The sequence below is a fragment of the Pseudorca crassidens genome, chromosome X, assembly GCF_039906515.1.
Source record: "Pseudorca crassidens isolate mPseCra1 chromosome X, mPseCra1.hap1, whole genome shotgun sequence".
NCBI lineage: Eukaryota > Metazoa > Chordata > Mammalia > Artiodactyla > Delphinidae > Pseudorca > Pseudorca crassidens.
Genome location: NC_090317.1, coordinates 133,421,155 through 133,443,700, shown reverse-complemented (window position 1 = coordinate 133,443,700; position 22,546 = coordinate 133,421,155). Strand labels below are relative to the sequence as shown.

Here is a 22,546-nt window from a genome sequence, read left to right as displayed (position 1 = left end):
TTTTCACCCCAGGGTACACTTAGAGAAGTATGACGGTTAACTTTATGTGTCAAACTGGCCAGGCTGTAGCACCGAGTTTTTGGTCTACCCTTAGTCTAGATGTTGCTGTAAAGATGTTTTTTTGTTTGTTTGTTTTTTAAAGATGAGATGAACGTTTAAATCAGGAAAGGTTAAGTAAAGCAGATTGCCCTCCTACTGCGGGTGGGCCACATCTAATCAGTTGAAGGACCGAAGAGAAAAGTACGGAGGGTCCCTTGAGAAGGAGGAATTCTGACTTCGGATGGTTTTCAGACTCAGAGTACAGCATTAACTCTTCCCTGCTGATCTAAGCTAAAGACTCTGGACTTGCCAGCCCCTACAATCATGGGAGTCACATCCTCAAATATCTACCTGTCTGTAATCTAATTCATTTACCTACCTATCAATCTATTTATTTATCATTTACCTATCATCGATCAATCTTTCTATCTGCCTATCTATCATCTATTTATTCATCTATCTATAATCTATCTATTATCTATGTCTAATCTATCATTCATCTATCATCAATATTTCTGTCTCATCTATCATCAACCTATCATCTATGTGTTCGTTTATATCTAATCTATCATCAATCTATTTATCTATCACCTATCATCTATCAATCTTTCTATCTATGTGTCTATCATCTATCTATCCATCCATCATATCCTATTATCCACCATCTTCTTATGTATCTATTTATCTATCACCTGTCTCTATCATCTATCTATGTATCTATCTATCTATCTACCTACCTACCTACCTACCTACCTACCTACCCACCCACCCAATCTCCTGTTGGTTCTGTTTCCCTGGAGAACCCTGACTGACACAGAAAATGATACTGAGACTCACTGGGGTGGATGGACAAGGCTGCATCCAGCCAGAGGCCATGAGTTCTAGACTCTGCCTCAATGACCAGGTTCCCCCACAGTCCTTGGGAACCACGGTGGGGCCTTTGTTGCGTGGTATGAGCTGTGGTCCCTATGCTTCCCTGCAGGCCACTGTGGAACAGAGATGGTGCCCGCATTGGTCTGTAAATTAAGGTTCTGCTTCTCCTATTCTCTCCATTTATTCTTCCCCGTAATCGACAGCCCTCACTGCCTTTCTCTCCCTTGCCTGGGGGTGGGGGTGGGGGCTGAGGAGGGGCCAGCAAGGCTCTGAAGCTGTGGAGGAAAGCAGACCTGGCAGCGGGGAATGAGCTAATAGATTAGCATAAGCATCTCAGGACTGGCCGCTGGATGTCGCTCCAGGGGCGAGACCTCCTTCTACCAAAGATCAAAGGAGCAAAATCCACCTCCATTGACCCCAAATGAGCTCATCTCCCCAGGGACGTGGGGGAAGGGGGTACCACACGCGGCCACCTGTCCCCAAATTGCCCCCTCCCTGCCTCTCACGGGCCTCCGGGCTTCCTGGGATGATGTATTATCGCTTAAACACTTTAACCTCGGGAAAAATAAAAATGACAAAGTACCGATTTCGAGCTCCTGAATGAGGACAAAAGTAAGTAAAATTCCCAAAGGTGAATGCATTTTTCTGTCTGATAGGACTTCCCTCTGCACAGGGCAGCACCACACCCACAAAAGTGCATGTCTGCAAACTGTGACACGTGGGCCAAATCCGGCCCTCGCTTCCTTGTGTAAATAAAGTTTTACTGGTACCCAGCCAGGCCTGTGCATTGACATACTGTTCAGGGCCACATTCCTAAAACACCTGAGGAGCTGTAAGAGGGACTTCTGGCCTTGGAGCCCAAGATACTGACAATCTGCCCCTTTCCAGAAAGAGCTTTCAGCATCTAAAATCATCTAAAATCATCCCAAAGTTGCCTTTTAAGGTATAGCTAAGGCCCTTAGGTTCCAACATGTCTCATCTAGACTCGGTGGGGTTTTTAAAGACTAAGAAGGAACAAAATCATTGCATTGCAATGATTGTCTTGCAATCATTAATTTATTAATTGCAATAATTAAATCGTTGCATCCAAGTGGCAGGCAGATATAGAAAACTAACTTATGGTCACCAAGGAGGAAATGGCGGGGGTCGGGGAGAGGGATAAATTAGGAATTTGGGATTAGCAGATGCACACTACTATATATATAAAATAGACAACGAACAAGGACCTACTGTATAGCACAGGGACCTCTATTCACTATCTTGTAATATAACCTATAAGGGAAAAGAATCTGAGATATAAACATATACATGTATAAACGAATCACTTTGCTGTATACCTGAAACATTATAAATCAACTATATTTCAATTTTTAAAGAAGTAAGGCATTTTTGTGGTGATTCTGGAAAAAGATCCTGGGAAGTTCAACCTCATCCTATGCTATGGTGTAATTTTTATAATTGCCACCACGGGCATCACAAATGGTTACTGTTTTCTTTTTTTCAATCAAGTGATGTGAGCCCTGTCGAAAGCGGTTGTATAGCATCGTGTGCAAAAACCCCTGCTCACTGAGGTTCTGTTTTCTCATCTGTAAAATGGGTAGAATGAAGTGTTTCTCCTAAGATGCTTGTGTGTATCAGGTAAGAACACAGGTGAAAAGGTCGACCAGAATTTCAGGCACAGATGGGGCAGACGGTTGACGGAGGCTGTTTTTTGGAGTTTCATCGCAAAATGTTAACTTTGTTTGCAGATAGTGGGGCTCAGGCTTCTCCAAATTTACAAAGGCATTATAAAATGCCAGGGAAGCAATACCACCGTCCGGGAAAAACACGTGCCGTAAGGACCGAGGGGATGATGAAAACAATCACGCCGGTCGTTTCTGAACACGTACAAATAGGACAACACGCGCTCCCAGGGACAGAAAATGGGATTCGGGGCCACCACAGAATTTTATGTTTCTCTCCTCTCCCTTCCCTTGAATCTCTCCCTTCAGTTTTTTAGCAAGATTCCTCCCGTTCCTTCAATGCCAAGGTTTGGGCCATCGCTGGGAGGCGGGGAAAACAAAACGGTTCTCTTGTGAGTAGACCGACTTCGGGACGAGAATGTACACAGTGAGTTTCCCTAAATGGCATTCGGGGTCAGAAAGCCAGGACACCAGGGCTTGGGACTCGGTGCCGTCACGCCTGCAGGAAACAGACACACACACACGTGTGTTTTCTGGGACACGTGTGACAGCCGCTGATGCCACAGCAGGGCTGACACGGGCGCGGGGGCAGATGCGGACACGCAGTAGAAAACAAGGCGCCCGAAAACACCAGGCCGGCTTCATCACCCTGCACCGTGAATGAGCCTGCTGGCGTTCAATCCCCAGCTTCCCTACAGACTGTTTTCATGGAAACTGGGCTGTTTTCGGGTTCCTCTGCCCCGTGCCCACGGGCCTCTCTAGTGACTTCGCTACCTCCGCACGCCCCTGCTCCGTCCTCCGTCCACACCTTCTCCTGCCAGGACCCCTTGTCTTGGAGATTGCGGGAAAGGCTCCTTGGAGAACGTCTTCAGCGCCGATTCCAACCTCAGCCGAACTCCCGCGCCGTGTTTGCAGCTGGGAGGCTGGAACGCGTTCGTTGGGTCCAAACGCCACTTCTTCGATCACTGTCAGCCGTGCTTCCCTCTTTCGGAGCGTGCAGCGCACCGCGCGGATTTCAAAGCGGCCTTCGCCGCACGTGGATGCCGACCCTGCCCTGTGCACCCACTCTGCCCCTCCATCTGGGCTCACGATCGGCTCTTCCTCCAAGGGGCGGCTCCGGGGGTCAGGGTCTGAGGGCTTGTAGTTCTGTTTTCCCACATCCACTCACGCCCCAGCACACAGGCACACACACACACAGGGGCATCGACGCACACGTGCATGCACACACGTACCTGAGGCATCCACACACCCATGCACACTCATTCACACGTGCATGAAAACGAGTGCACGTATGAATTGCACATATGTGCGGCATGTATGCACACACACCCACACAGGCATGCAAACATACATGCGCTGTACACCTGCACACGTACACACAGGCACACCCCCACACATATGCATAAGTGCATGCATGCACCGCACACCTGCACACATATATTTATTCATGCACACACATTCATGCATGCACACGTGCATATAAATGCACATGTGCATTGCTCACATGAACATACATTTGCACGAGCAGACATCCACACTCAGGAGCACACCTGCACACAGGCATGCATGCACGTGAACATAAATTCATCCACGCATGTATGGATGAAAAGAGCTACCTTCTTTTCTCCAAAACAGCCGCACCCTTCCCACTTTTGCCGTCTGGGTTTTCAGGCTGTGGTCGGAGGCCAAGAATCTTCTTTCTTTTTTCTTTTTTTTTGGGCCGAGCCATGCGGCGTGCAGGATCTGTTTCCGGACCAGGGATCGAACCAGTGCCCCCTGCAGTGGAAGCCCCGAGTCCTAACAACTGGACTGCCCAGGAAGTCCCCCAGGCTTCACAAGGAGCCTTGGGATATGTTGACTTATAATCAATCTCCGTGGGAGGCCATGACCTCTGACCAGCTCCACAAAAGCCAAGAGGAAGCGCAGCCATTTATCCCCAGGCTGTCAATTTTCTCTCTACCCTGAGGGTTCCTGCTCCACCATCCAGTGCACTGGTTCCTCCCCTGGCTCTGGCTTCCCACTTAGGACCACGGAGCCATCTCTTCCCGGGTACGGTTCACTTTCTGGCCCTTCTCTCCCTCTGGCCGTAACCCTGCGGTGGCCTCCTGCCTGGGAGCCTCTCAGCCCCCGTGACCTGCCCACTGCCCCACCTGCTGCTATTTCCTGGGCGCTGGAAAATCACGCTACGTCCTTGCTGAGAAGCGCTGTGGTCCTTGGGCAGGGGGGTGGGGGGGGGGGTGGGGGGGGTGGGGGGGCGGCGCAGAATGAAAATCCAATGATGCCAGACGGGCATCTTCATGCATCCCGACCCTTGCTGGCGTCCTCCACGAGCCTGAGGCCAGCACGGCTGGGTGCGCGGTGCTCACAGCAGCTTGAAGGAGCCCGGAAGGTGCCCACACAGGGTCCCAGGTGACCCACCATCACCCAGTGCCCACAGGCTCCAGTCGTGGGTGGTGCCCTGCGTGACCAGGAGGTGGGTTCTGCGTGATTCACCGATGGCTGTGTTTCCCCCTAAGACCTGCCTTCCACCCCGCACGGTCTCTTTAGGCTCAGCCCTTCCTCTGGTCCCCCGTTCTCCCCTCCCCCGGTGAATACCCCCCGTTACCCTCAATTCTCAGACGCTGGGGCCGACGGAGGGACACAACTTTTCAACTCAAGTGAGGTCATCCTCCTGGACTTTGCCTCACGACACACCCACTCCAGCGACACAGTCTCCTTGCTGCTGGAATCACCAAGCCAAGCCCTGCCCCAGGGGCTTCACACATCCTGCCCGCCCCGTGCGCACGGAGCGCCCTGCACCCCAGGTAGATGCAGGGCCCACCCCCTCCCATCAGGGAGGTCTGCTTGAATGTCACCCCTTCTCTGACCCTCTGTCAACTCTCTCCACCTGCTCTGTTCCTCACAGACTTCATGTCTCTCCTTGGTTGTCCTCAGTCTCTGTGTTCGTGTCTGTGTAGACATTCAGATCCATGTCTACGTGTATTTACATCTATCATCTATTATCTACCTGTTATCTAGCATCTATCTACTACTATCTGTCATCTATTATCTAGCATCTATCTAACAATATCTATCTAATCTATCATCTATCCATCTCTATCTTATCTATCTTTATTATCTAATAAAATCTTCTATCAATCATCTATCGATCTATCATCTACCTATCATCTATATCTATCTAATTATTTATCTCTTTCATCCATCCATCCATCCATCCATCCGTCCATCTATCTAAATAAAGTCTGCCATCTGTGTCTATTTATCTATGATAACGGTTAGAAACTGGGGAAGACTCTACCCCCAGGAGACAGTTGACAATGTCTGGGGGCATTTCCCACTGTCACAACTCGGGGGAGGGGTGCTCCTGGCATGTGGTGGGTGGAGACCAGGGAGGCAGCTCCACAACCCGCAGGGCACAGGACGCCCCACATCCGAGGGTCATCCAGCCCCAAACGTCAGTGGGCTGAGGCTGAGAAACCAGGTCTCATCTAAAAGGACAGAATTCTTGATGCAGAAACACTGCTGGGGAACAGCCCCCCAGAGCTCCAGGCTCCCACACAGAACCATCACGGAAACAGCCTCTGGGCCTCAAAAGCTGACCTTAGCATCACCCAGGCCTCCAGGGAAGGTGTGTTCCTGGGTACCTGAAGCTCACGGTCACGTCCCACGCAGCAGGGTCCTTATAGGACCCTGACCTTTTACAAAAAGGCACCATTTAAAAATTCATCTCACTGATGACTGCAGAATGTAAGAAGCCTCTGCTCCCGGCGCTGAGAGGGGAAGATCAGAGAGAGACGCCTTGAGGGTCTCCCCCCATCCCACCCAGGCTGCCCTTATCCAAGAGCTCCCAATGTAGAAAATCAGGTAATGCAGACAGAGTAAGGGGATATACCTACACAGGTGCACACCTCTATCTAGAGCTGTCACACCTACACGCTGCCCTTCTATCTTATTTCAAGGAAGGCATTTCTTTTTCTTTCTTTCTTTTCTTTCTTTGTCCTCCAATTCAACCTTCACACTGACAAACACACAGACTCAGAACGACTTGAAGAATGGTCCAAAGGACGGAGCTCGCATCTCCGCCCGGGAAGCCGGCTCAGAGCATCAATTACTAATGTGGTCTGCAGCACAGCCCCGGGGCTGGAGGGAGCTCTCATTGCTCGGCATCTGTGCCCTTGGCTGGGGGCTAACTCCCTCCCCCTTCTTGCCCCGGCGTCTGGTACTTTAAAGTCAGAAGCGGTAATTCCCTGTGAAGGTAACTAAATTAATTTCCAAGGGACCGGCGGAGATCACGGTGTAGCTGTTATTCAATGGGTAGGAATAGAAATGAACACTAAGGAGGAGAGAGGAGATATGATTGTGGGGAGAGAGAGACCAGGTCGGCAAGGGAGAAACAGAGAAGGAAAAAAAAAAAGCCCAATTTGCAATGACAGCCCACTTTGCGGGCTCCAAGTGAAGGAAGGACACGGTTGCCTTTTTGCGTTTGGACTGATTTCAACGCTGGGCTCTATGAAGGGACAGCAAAAGCTCCATAAGTCGTAGGAAATGTCGGGCTCAGAAGAGATGGGCAGCTGCTTCTCCGTCCTCAGCAAAGATGGGCATGACATGGGGTCAGTGAGTGCTGGGGGCTTATATCAGCTTCCTGGGCTGCTGGAACCAATGACTCCAAAACAACACACGTTTACTGCCTTACGGTTCTGGAGGTGAGAAGTCTGACACGGGTCTCACAGGGCTGAAATCAGGGTGTCGGCAGGACCTGGGGGAATCCATGTCACTGCCTCTTCCAGCTTCCGGAGTTGCATCCTTGGTTCCTGGCTTCTTCCTCCAAATATCAGGGTTCCATCTTGAAATCTGTCTTTTGTCGCCTTCTTGCCTTCTATCTATCTGACCCGCCCACCCCGCCTCCCTCTGGTCAAGACCTTTATGATTATATTGGTTCCACCTGGATAACCCAGGACCCTCACCCTTTCTCAGCATCCTTCAGTTACTCACACCTGCAAAGTCCCTTTGGCCACATCCAGGAACCGATTCAGGGATTCTGGGATTTAGGATGGGGATGTTTTAGGGAGACCATTATTCAGGAAACCACAGGAAGGGAAAGAATACGCTGAAAGAGAGAGTGGTGTTTGGTGGATTTTGGAATGATGTGGGAAAGACCCTCCCAGGGCAAACCCAGTGGCTGGACGTCTCGTCCCTGTATGGTTGACGGTGTCCAACTACGATGTCAGAAAACATAAAACCACGACTGTTCTACAGATACACCGCGAGCCCGTATCAAGGGCTTTTTGAACCTCATTCACGAGGGGATGTGTGCAGTGTTAAGCCTGGTCCCACAGCAGCTGCAGGGGTTGGTAAATATATAGTCAGGATTCTGGACTAAAATGGAAAAGTCAGATACAAAGCAGGCGGGTGTCCTACAAGGCAGTAAACCTGCCACATCGGGGTTATCTGTTCTCTGAGGTGTAGATCACTGACTACTTCACCATCTTCTACAAGCTACCAGGTGACCTGACACAGCTGGGTCCTTAATCCATACCCAAGAGTAATTCACGGAAGGTTACAATTGCAGAGGGTCAAATGCACCCCCCCCCCCAAGACGGTTTGGTTTCATAACATTCAGACGTGACATTGAAAGGGGGCACTGGATTGCTTTTGCCTCATTTCTCTGGTTTGTACAATTCTTACAAATAATGTTGTAACTGAGCAGGACCCTGTGAGTCCTTCCTGGAACAGAAACCCCTCCCCCCATGTCCTCTGCTTTCCTGTTGTTTGTAGAAAAGCTTTCACCTCTTAGTCCTTCCCCGAGTTCCAAAGAGCAAATTTAATCACAGACGTGGGAAAATGAGAAGCCAAGGGAAACAGTCAAGCATGACAAAATAATCATAATGTAGCCATTAAACAAAGTCAAGGAACTTAGTTCCTCCTCAAGGGCTATAGATCATATTCTGAGCCATGTCCTGTGAGCTGTTTTGCAGATACTGAAACCCCAGCAGGTGGGAGAAGTCACCTGCATGCTGCCCACCAGCATAGAGACCCCAGACCAGTCGGAACCAGAAGGTTGATGATGTGGACTCCCGATGACCTCCCTGCCAGCCAGTCAGAAGAATGTCCACCAGCTGATCACACACTCACCACGCCCCTCTCTCACCCTGTCTTTAAAAGCCCTCCCCTGAAAACCATCGAGGAGTTCAGGCCTTTTAAGCTCTAGCTGCCTGGACTCCTTGTTTGGCACCTGCAATAAACGCTGTACGTTCCTTCACCACAACCCAGGGTCAGTAGATTGGCTTTGCTGCACGTGGGTGACCGGACCCAAGTTTGGTTTGATAACAGTGTCTGACCATCTCGTTTCCCATCTGGTTACAGAAAAGAAGTATCAGAAGGTATCAACAAGTGATACGGTGGCTGCCCTGAGATGCCGTGAACGACCTTTCTGGGACTTGGCTAAGAGGGGACGACCCTCTCTGGGAGATGCCGGGTCTGGGATGTAGGCTGTGACGCATCTCCTTGTCTGTACCTCAGAATCAGGTCCACGCACTACTGAACTGTCTTAGAATAAAAGGTGATGGGCAGCTTGGAGAATGCCCAGGATACTGCCGGACCAGAGAAAAGGCAGGGCCCAAGCAACATCACGCCCCAGGTCCTGGGCGGACAGGCCAGCTCAGCTACCCCAGCCAACACTGGCCTCACACAGGAGATGCCTGGATGCTGCCCTGAACCCATCCTCCTGCTGCCTGGAAGGACCACACCACTGCCATGTTGAGAGCTGATTCAGGACCACCTACCCTAATCCTGCCTCACCAGGTTTGCGTGATTCCCCCCTCTCCCGGCAACTGTGTAACTGATGGAGCAGGTTCACCTGGCCTGTCCCAGGGGCAGGAGAAGGACAAAGAAGGGAAGATTCTGCCTTTGCCACGTGCCCGGTAGGAGACAGACTCTGCCCATGAGACAGAAAATGTTCCCCAAACGTGAGGGACATCCAGATGCTGGGTGACCTCTGATGGTGACACCGGCTCCATCCTCCTCTGATGGTCCAGATGGGACCATATTCACCTCTGCAGAATTTCACAGTGCACACAGATGAAAAGATTCTAGGAACAGTCTCCAGGTACTGTTTCATTAACAATGGGCTTCTTTTTTTTCCTTTGCATTAGGTTAAAGTCGTTAAAAAAAATTACTGCTAGTGATTTTTGTAATGGACATGAAATTCACATTATATAAAAGTAACCATTTTGAAGTGAAAGATTTGGCGGCATTTAGTACGTTTATAATGTTGTGTAACCATCACCTCCGTCTAGTTTCAGAACACGCTCATCCCACCAAAGGAGACACCGTCCCCATGAGCAGTCACTTCCCATCCCCCTCCCCCAGCCCCCGACACCATGAACCCATTTTCTGTCTGTGAATTTGCCTGTTCTGGACGTTTCCTACCAATGGAATCACACACTGTGTGTCCTTCTGTGTCTGGTTTCTCTCACTGAGCATCGTGTTGACTTAGAATCTATATGAAAAAAAATCACTGAATCATAAGCCTCTACATTCTGTAAAAAGATTCACATTCAGACCCACAATGTGACATCACGATACACCTATTCAAATTGCTAACCTAAACGTACTGATAATGCCAAACGCTGCTGAGGATGTGGGGCGGCTAGAATTCCCACAGGATGCTGGCAGGGACGCAAGATGGTACCGCCTCTCCGGAAACCAGTTTGGCTGTTTCTGATAGGTTAGCATCCTCTTAGCATATGACCCAGCAATCCTACTCACAGATGTTTATCCAAGAGAAACAAAAACCTGCATTCACACAAAGACCTGTACAGGAATGTTGGTAGCAGCAGTCTGCACAGATCACCCCCAAATGGAAACCCACTTGGCCGTCCTTCAGTGGGGAAAGGATGAACTACATACAATGTGTGCATACAATGGAGTATCACTCGGTGATTAAAAGGAATGGGCCATCGTTCCTTGCGACAGCTCAGCAAAATGCATATTGCTGAGTGAAGGAAGCCAATTTCAGAGGGCTAAGTACTGCAGGATGTCACCTATATGACTTTCTGGCAGAGTCAAATATAGGGACAGTGGTCGCCAGGGATGAGGGCTGGAGAGAGGGTCTGACTGTGAATAAAGAACCAGGACGAGCGAATACTCTGAGGTGACGGAAATGTTCTGAATCCCATCGGGGGTGGTGGTTCCACGAATCTGTACATGAGTTAAAACTCACATGACTGTCCTGCAAAAACGAGTGAATGTCTTATTGCATGTAAAGTGTTTAAAAGAGCTCTATGTGTTGAAAAACTTGAAAATGGAATTACCCTATGATCCCACAATTCCACATCTGGGTATTTACCCAAAAGAAGTAAAAGCAGGGACCCAAAGGGATATTTGCGAGCCCAGGTTCACAGCAGCGTTACTCACAATAGCTAAGAGGTGGAAACAATCCAAGTGTCCATGGATGGTGGATGGATGGATACACAGCACTGGGTCCATCCACACAGGGGAAAATGACTCAGCCATGAAAACGTGTGAAGCTCTGACACAGGCTACCACATGGATGGCCCTTGAGGACGTGATGCTCAGTGAGAGAAGCCAGATATAAAAGGACAAATCCCATAGGATTCCAGTCATATGAGGTCCCTAGAGGAGTCCGATTCCATAGCGACAGAAAGTAGGATGGTGGGGGCCGGGGCCTGGGGAGGGGGCTGGGGAGTGAGTGTTTAATGAGGACAGAGTCTCAGTTTGGGAAGATGAAATGTTTCTGGAGACGGATGGTGGGGATGGTACATTACGTACACTGTGAATGTACTTAATGCCACTGAACTCTGCGCTTAAAAATGGTTAAGATGGTACATGAAACACTCAGTCTGTCTGTCTCTCTCTCCCCGCGACAAGGGTCCAGAGCTGAGCTGCAAATGGTACCGAGAAATCGTGATTCCAGAAAGGCCAAGCGTGTCATAGCCACTTGGAGCTGCCGGGATCCTTGCCGGATCCGCTTACATCCCTGATCACCATCCGCGGGGGTGGGCAGGGTATCAGCTCCAGACGTGGAAGCTGCATCTCAGGGCGGTGCACCTGGTCCGAGCGTCCGGGCTGTCAGGTGGGGGTGGGAGGGATGGGGTGGGAGGCACGCCCACCAGCGTCTCCCCAGCATCCCAGACCCTTAAGCGCTGAGAGGGGGAGCCTGGGACACCTCCCCATGGAAAAGAAAACAGCAGTGTTCACCAGCTGTGGGGGGAGGGGAATCTCAGCGGCTTTTTCGTTGTTGTTGTTTTTTTAATTTGGTCTGAAACAGACTGATAACTCACTTGGAATTTTAATGTGAATTCCAGCTCTGCAATTCTAAAATCTAGTGCACATAGCTTTGAAGGGTTTAGTCTTTGGAGTGACCCAGGGGTTCCCCAAAGGGAGTAATCCCGACCCCCAGGGGACACTAGCAATGTCTACGGACATTTTGGGGTGTGACGACTGTGGAGGGGCTCCTGGAATGTGGTGGGTGGAGACCAGGGATGCTGTTCCACAGCCCCCAGTGCCCAGGACGCCCACATCAGAGTCGTCCAGCCTCAAATGTCCACCTGCCCAGGTGGAGAATACCTGGGGCAGCCAATAACATCACCCCTTATAAATTATGCATATATATATATATATATATATACACATACACGTGTATATATATGTACACACTCATATGCATGAATCGAATTGTGAGAAAACCCAAGGTGTGGGCGTCTGGCCACTGGGTCCAGTTTCCTGGCTGTGTCCTGACCTCCCTCCCTTACAAACTTCTAAGACACGTGCGTTCTCTGGTTTCGCCCATCGGGGTGCCATCCATCATTTTCCAAGCAGAGAGTTGCCACTTGCACTGCCTGGAAATGCTTTCGGTTCTTTTCCTCGGGATATAATTTTGCGTCTCTAACTTAACCAGGCGCGATTTTTTCCTAATACCCAAGACACATCCCGACAGCAAATCCTGTGCCTGAATCACCTTGGACGGTTTTATAACTCCCTCCAGCCCCGGGAAGGGTGCGTCATCATTTATGCATGGCCTCTGAGGTCCTTCCAATCCTAGGAAATCGACTGTCATATTTCATGCCGCTTTGGTACTTATAAAACCTTCCACGGAGAGAATTTCAAAGACGGGCAGAAAATGATGGAACCCAGTGGGGTCTATTTCTTTCTATTTTGAAGGTTACCGAAACTCTTGTTGTTTTTCCGCCTCCTTGCCCTTCAGACACAGGGAGACAGAGTTTTTAAAGGAAGCGGGGCTCCTGCTACAAGTGAGCATTAAAGGCTGCTTGCCTTTGCCAAGGACGCCTGAAGGTCAAATAACTAAAATACAAAGTGAAGCTGCCAACAGCCACTGATATGCAGATCTATGGCCCCGGTGGCTGGGAGGCTGGTCCAGTGGCTAGGGAGGGAAGGTCTGCTTTGGACCGGAAGTTGCACATTCTCAATGTGAAAGGATGACCTTCAGCGTCCTTCAAAGGCAGGCTATGACCTCGAAGACAGAGGAGAGCTGTGTTTTGCTTCCTAGAGCCTTGATTCTACCTGGAAGTGAAGGGTTCGACCTGCTACACTACAGGACCTCATGGACAAGACATGGCTGCCCGGAGCGTGTGCTGAAAGCTTCATTCGAAACATCAAGTGTCGAAACGTCTGAGGCGTGGAAATATCGTCCATACGGTCCAGGGGATGGGGGCCTGGGAGCCCAAGACGGGGACACCTTGTTTGCAGGATGCATAGACGGTTAAATAAGATGATATTGGAAATTTTTTTTTTTTTTTGGAGTAGAGTTGCTTTACAATGTTGTGTTAGTTTCTGCTGAACAATGAAGTGAATCAGCTCTATGTAAACCTATAGCCCCTCCCTCTTGGACCTTCCTTCCATTCCCCCCACATCCCACCCACCTAGGTCATCACAGAGCTTCGAGCTGAGCTCCCTGTGCTATACTGCAGGTTCCCACTGGCTACCTATTTTACACATGGTAGTGTATTTATGTCAAACCTAATCTCCCAATTTTGGAAACATCCTGGCATAAAGTAGGAACTTCCTAAATGGAAGCCCCACATCTCCTGTCTTATTTCCCAATCTTTTTGAAAAGGAAACGAACACCCGTATTAGTTATTTTTGATTTGATTGAAGCAAGAAACAACTTGAGGGCTGTCCGCTATCTATGACAGGATAGAATACCCAAGGAGCCCACCATGGGGGTGTTCCCGCCCCGGCATCAAGCAGTTAGCTTAGATGGACAGGAGTTGGACGTAACCCCTGCTCGTGGAAACCGAGGACGATGTTCGAGGTCTGTCAGAACCCACAGCATCACACTATGTCAACCCTACCATCGCCAGGGTCGACATCCCTGGAGAAATGCTCTTCTGGCCCTCTTGGGAATCCCAGCTCAGGAAAGCTATCCCAAGGGGAGAATGCCTTATGCAATCCTGGTGCAAAGGAAAAATGGAAGTGGACAGTCAGGCCAGACCGCTTCTGCTCCATTGATCAGTTTGGTCCGGTTCAGAGCACCGCCCGCGAATGCCCAGTGTGTGGGGCTGAGAAGAAAACACAGCCTTGCTGGGAGGTGCTTTGTATCTGCTTCGTAGCAAGTATTTAATTGTATGGAGGCGAGATTCACATAACATCCAATGAGTCACTGAAACTGGACAAATCAGGGACGCTGAGCACATTCACCATGTTGTGCAACCGCCACCTCTATCTGGTGCCAGAACCTTCTCATCCCCCCAGAAGGAGACCTGTCCCCGTGAGCGGTCACTGCTCCCGGCCCCTGGCAAACACTAAGCCACTTTGTGTCTCTCTGGATTTTACTACTGTGGGTGTTTTGTAGAAGTGGAATCATATACGATGTAGCCTTTTGTGCCTGGAGTCTTTCACTTAGGATGTTTCCAGTGTCCACCCACGATATACCATGTATCAATACTTCATTCCTTTTTCATGGCCAAATAATATTCCACCCTGGGGATGTAGGTTAACCCTTTTTTTTTTTTTTTTTTTTTTTTGCGGTACGCGGGCCTCTCACTGCTGTGGCCTCTCCCGTTGCGGAGCACAGGCTCCGGACGCGCAGGCTCAGCAACCATGGCTCACGGGCCCAGCCGCTCCGCGGCATGTGGGATCTTCCCGGACCTGGGCACGAACCCGCGTCCCCTGCATCGGCAGGCGGACTCCCAACCACTGCGCCACCAGGGAAGCCCCAACCCATTTTTAATGTCCCTTTACTTTCCTAAAACAAAATCACAGATACCTACAGACAAATGACCATAAAGTGATACCCATTTGAACACAGCAGTGCTTGGACCTCCCCCCCTCCCCCGCCCGGAGAGGGTGAAGCAGTAAGGGGATGTCTTCGTATGTTGGATCCCCAAGATGGTGCCGGCTGCCCCAGGCCTAGAGAACTGGTCACTCAAATGCCACGAGCTGCCGCCTGCCCTACGGTTTCCCCAAATGCTGAACACTCAAGCCAAGGATAATCTTCTATGAATGCAATGGTTGCTCGCCTGGAAATTCAATCTCTTGCACTGATGTGTAAACAGCCGTAAGTTCTAGGCTGGGGTTAACTATAAACAGGGTTTCCCCTATGTGAACGTCTGGCCAGATGTGAAGAAGTCATGTGAGGTGTGAGAACATCTGACGCTGGGTACCCTGTCCTGTGCCTTGTAAGAAATTAACACGCTGGCCTCCTCCTGCCAAATGCTAGTGCGAGGTCCACTCAGGGTGCCCCTCCCCACCCTTCCCTGCACCCCGGAGAAAACAGCCACTGCTTAGAAGCACCAGGATATCAGGAAAGGAGTCCAGATCATTAGGTCCACGTGATTTGCACCAAACCCACAACGGCGACATGACTCGTATAGGAAACGTATTTGCAGCCTTGAAACGCTTTTAGATCCATCCTCTTATTTGAGTCTTATAACCACAAAAGACCCATTGAACAGAATGGGACACCGGGATCCTGGAGGGTAAACTGTTTGACCAAATTATGCAGTTGGCAATAGACATTTCACATTGTTGCTGCAAATCAGAACATGTTGTCCACCTTAAAGAGATACAATTCCTATTTGTCACTGATACCTCAATAAAGCCAGAAAACTAAATATTCCTCCCTTAAAAAAGTGTTCCTCTTAGTTCCCATGCTATTTTTTTCCTTTCCAGGATATTTTAAATGAAAATGTTTTACTGTATCTACACATCTGGTACCATGGTAGACCAGAAGTCCCGCAGGGTCCTTTAAGGACAAAACAAGTAGGTTCTGGGTGAATTAGAACAGATGTACTTTTTAATGCATTCCTGGACCCATGACAGTAAAAGGATTATTTTTAATTCTATATACTTGGGGATTTTTAAATACCCATTGAAGTAACCCATGGGGTAAAGAGGAACCATGAAAATAAGGACTGAACTATGTATCTATGAGATGCAGCCCAAGGGACAGACAGAAATGAGGACCCTGCGACCAGAAATATGAAAAGTAAAAAATAAAGGGCAGGCATTAACTCTGGAATCCCGACATGACATCCCAGAATGAAGGCAAAGAATGAAGGGAAAAAAAGGGAAGGAACAGATGTAGGCAATATCACCAGAAGTTCTAAGCTAGCAATAAACGCAAAGATCGCTAAAAGACTGTGAACTTCAGAAAATGCTTCACTGAAGAGAGCCCCAGAGACTGAAAAATTCTCAAGCTTTTTACTACGTACAGATGCTCCCCCATCACACATGCAGAAACCCAGGATGTCCTCATGTCTGGGATCGTGTTTGTGTTTTTGTGGCCGTCGGTAAACAAGCTATGGATTTAGATCCATCCCCTAGGATACTGGTACCCAGACGACAGAAAATACAACCCCAACTCATTTCTCTGGTTAAACGACAAATTCAGCGACTACGGAGCTTGGATGCAGAACCATGCCTGGCAGGGATTTACCCCTAAGCATCCTTCAAACAGAACGCATACCGCCTTGCTGTCCACTCGGCAAACCCGGTTGGAGACAGGGCACATGTTAGGAGCATTATTTGATGGATGAAGAGTCGGAAACACAGAGACCAAAAGGCTTAACGAGGATGCTTAACAAATGTGAGACTAACACTTCCCAAGGAAGAGCCCACATGGGTAATGGGCAGGGTGCTACCTCCCGGACCCATGGGTCACCTGAGGAGCTCCTAATCAGACTCCCAACCTGTCCAGCCTTGGAGGGAGCCCGGTGCACCTTCTATGGTTGTATTTCCTAATAGCCAAGATGAGAGGTATTTTCGATACAGGCACCCTCAAAATCCAGTGGGAGCCGAGACGGAGGAAGCTTCAGCTGGGTCATGTCGGACACAGACCCGCCTTTGCAGAGCCCACTCTTTCCCGTCAAAAGTGCCTCTTATCACGTCTGGTACCATCTCCAGTTTCTAGGCATTAAGACCTGATATCTTTGAGTCCTAATCCCACCCTAGACAGCAAGCTCCTTTAGGACAAGAGCTCTGTGCCACTCAACTTTGAGCTCCATCCAGTGTTTGCTCAGAGCTTGGCTGGGTAACCCTACTCAACACATCATTGCCGAATGGATGGATGGATGGATGGATGGATGGATGGATGAGGTGGTCGTTTCCACTGTCGTACAAAACTCATTGATGCTACGTGCAGGGAACTGAGAAATACATGCACCATGGGTCCAATTACTGAATCAAGACTTGCCCAGGGATGGAAGGTCATCCATCCCGGTGTGTATGCACACAACCCCGTTCCCAGGCTCCCTGAACGACAGCGACAGGTGTAAACCCAGGATCCCCAGTGCCCACCACGCCATGGACGTGGCCTTACTCACCCAGTGGTCCACGAGACTTCTCCAGCTGCTGCGAAGTGTCTCTGAGCTCTGAGGAATGTTCCACAATCAGGTGTCGAGGGAACATGGTAACTTCTCCAGAACTGTGTCCTCTCTCTCCCCTGGTGGACGAGCGACGTAAGGCCGGTCATGCAAAGAGGAGGAGCCTGTGAGGCCAGGGTCCTACACAGTCCAAATTGCTCTCAGAGCCTAGCTTCGCCCAGGGACTGCAGCATCTTTCAGGGGCCAGCAAGCTTGTTCTCAAAGTGACAGAGGATGTCGGACTGGCCAGGACTCTTCCTGCATCCTCATCCTGAGTCTGTACCTGGGAACCAACTTTGTGATGCTGCTAAGAGTAGCTGGCACTTGTGTACTATGACCTCAAGCCGTAAAGGGCTCTCTAGTGATGTGCAAATGCTCCAAGGTTGGGATCTTCCTGGAAGTCAAGATCCTGCTCTGCCATCCTGGCTATCCGGAAATATTAGACAAGGCATGTCTCCATCTTGGTTTGAACATACAAAGTAATTCTAGTTCTGAAACACATCAGTCAGGGCTGTAGGGCTTAGCAGAACATCTGAGCAGTTCTGGGAGGGGCTGGCGCCCAGGGCTGGAAGCTTCAATCTGCATTTGCCTGGCCCAGAGGGTCTCAAACTTGCCTGAACAAGAGGATGGCTTGAGGAGGTCTAATGAATGCTGGTGCCCAGAGGAACGAACTTGGGGATTCTGCTGATGGTGGAGCTGAGCATTAGTGGTTTTCAGAGGCTTCCCCAGTGTGCAGCCAAAACCCACTAGCCTTACTGGATCTCGGGGAGAGGTCTTCACCACCCATGAAAGGTAGGTTTGAGCGCATCAGTGGCCGGATGGAGGGTGTGCTGGGGGTGGGGGGGTCCTTATTGGGTGCAGACTTGCTCCTCTTTCTTGAGGTTGGAAGGAATGTGAGCAGAGAGGGCTACCGCATTTGCAGTTCCAGGGCAAAATGAAAATGTGGGTCCTTGTTCACGCTTCAAGAATTTCAATATGGCGGCCATAGGGCATTAAGCCAATAGGCGTCCTTATGAGCCCAGGGTCCCGTGTAGTGACATGGGTCACTCGCCCAGGAAAGCGGCCTTGGGTACATATAGAAGAAGCCGTGACCTCCGTGGTTTTCCAGTTCACCAGAAAAGGAATGGATGTTTCCTGAGTTTCCAAGTATCCAGTTCATGTACCACGCAGTGGATTGAATATTTTCTACCAAAAAGATATGACCACGTCCTAAACCCTGTTACCTGTGGATATGACTTTGTCTGCAAAAGGCTCTTGACAGATATAACTAATGAAGGATCTTGAGATGAAGAGATCATTCTTGATTATCCGGATGGAAGTGAAGGGTCTGAGATGAGGTCCTCCTGGAGGAGGGTGGCCCTACATCCAATGACACTGTCCTTATAAGACACAGAAGAGGAGAGACACAGACACAGAGAAGAAGCCACATGCAAACACAGGCAGCGATGGGAGGGATGCGGCCACAAGCCCAGGGACGCCTGGAGCCCCCAGAAGCTGGAAGAGGCGGGAAGGATCCTCCCCGGGAGCGTCTGGAGGGAGCACAGCTCTGGGACATCTTGACCTCAGACATCTGGTCTCCAGGACCGGGGGCTGGATGAATTTCTGTTCTTTTCAGACTCCCAGTTTGTGGTCCTGTGTTACAGCCGCCCAGGACACTCTTATACACGACATAATAGTGAGCTGTTTGAATAAGCAGGGTCTTCCACTGGGACCATGCGCCCCCATCTTCACACAGTGATCTGAGCCACGGGCCACCAGGACCCACAAATCGTCTTGTGGCTTCACACCGTAATCATCACCTCCCCTGCAACTGTGATGAAGGGGGACAGGAATCTCTGACCCTCTGGCAGCTCTCTTCCTCGTGCTGGTCCACGGTCCCCGGGAGCCTCCTTGTCACCCTATGGTTCTCCCGGGAAGGGTGTCAGGATGTTTCTTATCCGAGCGGACATCCTGCAGAGTCTGCGCACCTGCAGAAGGGGCCCTGGTTTGTTCCTCTCAGGCCACCACATGAACAGTCCCAGACGCTGCGGTCTCAGCTCTGCCAACCACAGCAGGATGCAGGCAAGGAGGTGAGGACCTCAAACGTACACGTCCTGGTCTCCTGTCCTTTTACACCACCGTCTCCTGGTTGCACGACACAGAACTCATAACATCTTGTTCATCTGTAAGGAAAACATGGTCTCTGGGGTTAGACACCCCTGAGGTTCCCTCCTAAGGGTCAGCAGGAACTCGAAACTGGGTGAGACACCGAGTCTTTCTGAGGCTAAATGCCCACCCATACGACAGGACTTACAAGGCTCCACGTGGCACACAGGGGTCAAAACCAAGGTCAACAAAGTACGGGCCTCGGATAAATCTGACCTCCCCCCTTTTCTGTAAATAAAGGTTTATTAGAACACAGCCACACGTTAGCGTAGTGTGTGTACATGCTTGTGTGTCATATGGAAGAGTTGAGCAGTTGTAATAGATCATAAAGCCCTAAAATATGAAGATATTTATTAACTGGTCCTATATATAAAAAGTTTGCTGACCCGGAAACCCTTTCTATCTATCTGTCTATCTACCTATCTATCTACCTATCTATCTATCTATCTATCTATCTATCTATCTATCTATCTATCTATCTATCTATCTATCTATCTAGTGTAGTGTGAACCCCACTCTGGAAGAGCTGCTGGCTGTTATTCCAACGCATGAATGTGCTGGGGGCTGACATCAGGTTTGGGGCCTCAGTGGGATTTTGCCAATTGAGGGAATGCATGGTTAGCTGACCAGTGGTCCCTGGTCTTGAAATTCAGGGTGCAGTCTGGCAGGAAACACACAGAGTCCTTTCGCTAGCATTCTAAATGTCTGATCTCTCCATGTTGGAATTTGAGAACCCAAGAGCCATTCTCAGAGAGAGGATTGAGCCTTCCTTGCCTGACTGGTGGGTGAGGCAGGGCGGGCCCGGATGCCCAGGCAAAGGTCCACTAAGCTGCTAGAGATGTTCACATGTGTCAACAACTGTATGAGTTTCTTGTAACAAATCACCATCAAGGTGCTGGTATCTTAAAGCAACTGAAATTTATTCTCTCTCAGTTCTGAAGATGCGGGGCTGCGCTCCCTGAAGAGGCTCCAGGGGAGGGTCCTTCCCGCCTCTTCCAGCTTCTGGGGGCTCCAGGCGTCCCTGGACTTGTGGCCGCATCCCTCCCATCTCTGACTCTGTGGTCACATGACCCCCTCCCTCTTCTGTAATCAGTTCCCCCTCTCCCTGTTTCCAATAAGCAACCTTGTGAGTACATTCGCCCTACCTGGATAAGCTAGGATGGTGTCCCCATCTTAAGACCTTAATGACATCTGCAATGATTCTTTTCCCAATAGGAACACATGTGCAGGTTTCAGGGGTTAGGATGTGGACATGTATCTTGAGAAGCCACCATTCAAGCCACTACAGAGGGAACTGGATGAAACCAGGATGGTCCCACCACTGACCTGTCTCCAAGGCATAGAGGGCGGCCGTCACGCTGCTGAAAGGGTCTGCAGGGTCTGCAGGCCCTGGAAGGCCCACGATGAAACTAGTTCAGGAAGAGCCTGACAGACAGCGATGGGCACCCAGATCCAGGGAAGCACGGGGCACTCGACATGATTGCTGCTACTGCGTTAGTACCGCGGTGTGACGCAGAATCCACGCCCTGCACACGCCTCCGGGAGAGGAGCACGCCCGTGCCCACAGGCGCCCAGGCCCCGTCCCGCAGACCCCATGGAGACAGGCGCCCAGGCCCCGTCCCGCAGACCCAGCACGCCTGTGCTCACAGGCGCCCAGGCCCCGTCCCGCAGACCCCAGCACGCCTGTGCTCACAGGCGCCCAGGCCCCGTCCCTGTCCTACAGACCCCATCACGCCTGTGCCCACAGGCGCCCAGGCCCCGTCCCGCAGACCCCATGGAGACAGGCGCCCAGGCCCCGTCCCGCAGACCCCATGGAGACAGGCGCCCAGGCCCCGTCCCGCAGACCCAGCACGCCTGTGCTCACAGGCGCCCAGGCCCCGTCCCGCAGACCCCATCACGCCTGTGCTCACAGGCGCCCAGGCCCCGTCCCGCAGACCCCATGGAGACAGGCGCCCAGGCCCCGTCCCGCAGACCCCAGCACGCCTGTGCCCACAGGCGCCCAGGCCCCGTCCCGCAGACCCCATCACGCCTGTGCTCACAGGCGCCCAGGCCCCGTCCCTGTCCTACAGACCCCAGCACGCCTGTGCTCACAGGCGCCCAGGCCCCGTCCCGCAGACCCCATCACGCCTGTGCCCACAGGCGCCCAGGCCCCGTCCCGCAGACCCCATGGAGACAGGCGCCCAGGCCCCGTCCCGCAGACCCCAGCACGCCTGTGCTCACAGGCGCCCAGGCCCCGTCCCGCAGACCCCAGCACGCCTGTGCTCACAGGCGCCCAGGCCCCGTCCCGCAGACCCCATGGAGACAGGCGCCCAGGCCCCGTCCCGCAGACCCCATGGAGACAGGCGCCCAGGCCCCGTCCCGCAGACCCCAGCACGCCTGTGCCCACAGGCGCCCAGGCCCCGTCCCGCAGACCCCATCACGCCTGTGCTCACAGGCGCCCAGGCCCCGTCCCTGTCCTACAGACCCCAGCACGCCTGTGCTCACAGGCGCCCAGGCCCCGTCCCGCAGACCCCATCACGCCTGTGCCCACAGGCGCCCAGGCCCCGTCCCGCAGACCCCATGGAGACAGGCGCCCAGGCCCCGTCCCGCAGACCCCAGCACGCCTGTGCTCACAGGCGCCCAGGCCCCGTCCCGCAGACCCCAGCACGCCTGTGCTCACAGGCGCCCAGGCCCCGTCCCGCAGACCCCAGCACGCCTGTGCTCACAGGCGCCCAGGCCCCGTCCCTGTCCTACAGACCCCAGCACGCCTGTGCTCACAGGCGCCCAGGCCCCGTCCCTGTCCTACAGACCCCAGCACGCCTGTGCTCACAGGCGCCCAGGCCCCGTCCCTGTCCTACAGACCCCAGCACGCCTGTGCTCACAGGCGCCCAGGCCCCGTCCCGCAGACCCCACGGTGACAGGTGCCCAGGCCCCGTCCCGCAGACCCCAGCACGCCTGTGCTCACAGGCGCCCAGGCCCCGTCCC

At 51.5% G+C, this 22,546-nt stretch overlaps 1 protein-coding gene across 3 annotated transcripts in view; it reads right to left on the bottom strand.

Annotated features, from left to right (window-relative positions):
• The window catches only part of LOC137217552 (uncharacterized), a 132,771-nt gene extending 111,634 nt beyond the window's left edge, over window positions 1-21,137 (bottom strand). For all 3 annotated transcript variants that reach the window (XR_010940132.1, XR_010940134.1, XM_067724555.1), the window contains exons 1-2: window positions 20,909-21,137; window positions 17,399-19,599 (exon numbers count right to left, since the gene is read on the bottom strand). Coding sequence is in view for 1 of the 3 variants with exons in the window: in XM_067724555.1 (XP_067580656.1) it covers window positions 17,399-17,483 (85 nt within the window). In the remaining 2 variants the exon portion in view is untranslated. The remainder of the gene's footprint in view (window positions 1-17,398; window positions 19,600-20,908) is intronic.
• Window positions 21,138-22,546: the final 1,409 nt, after the last annotated feature.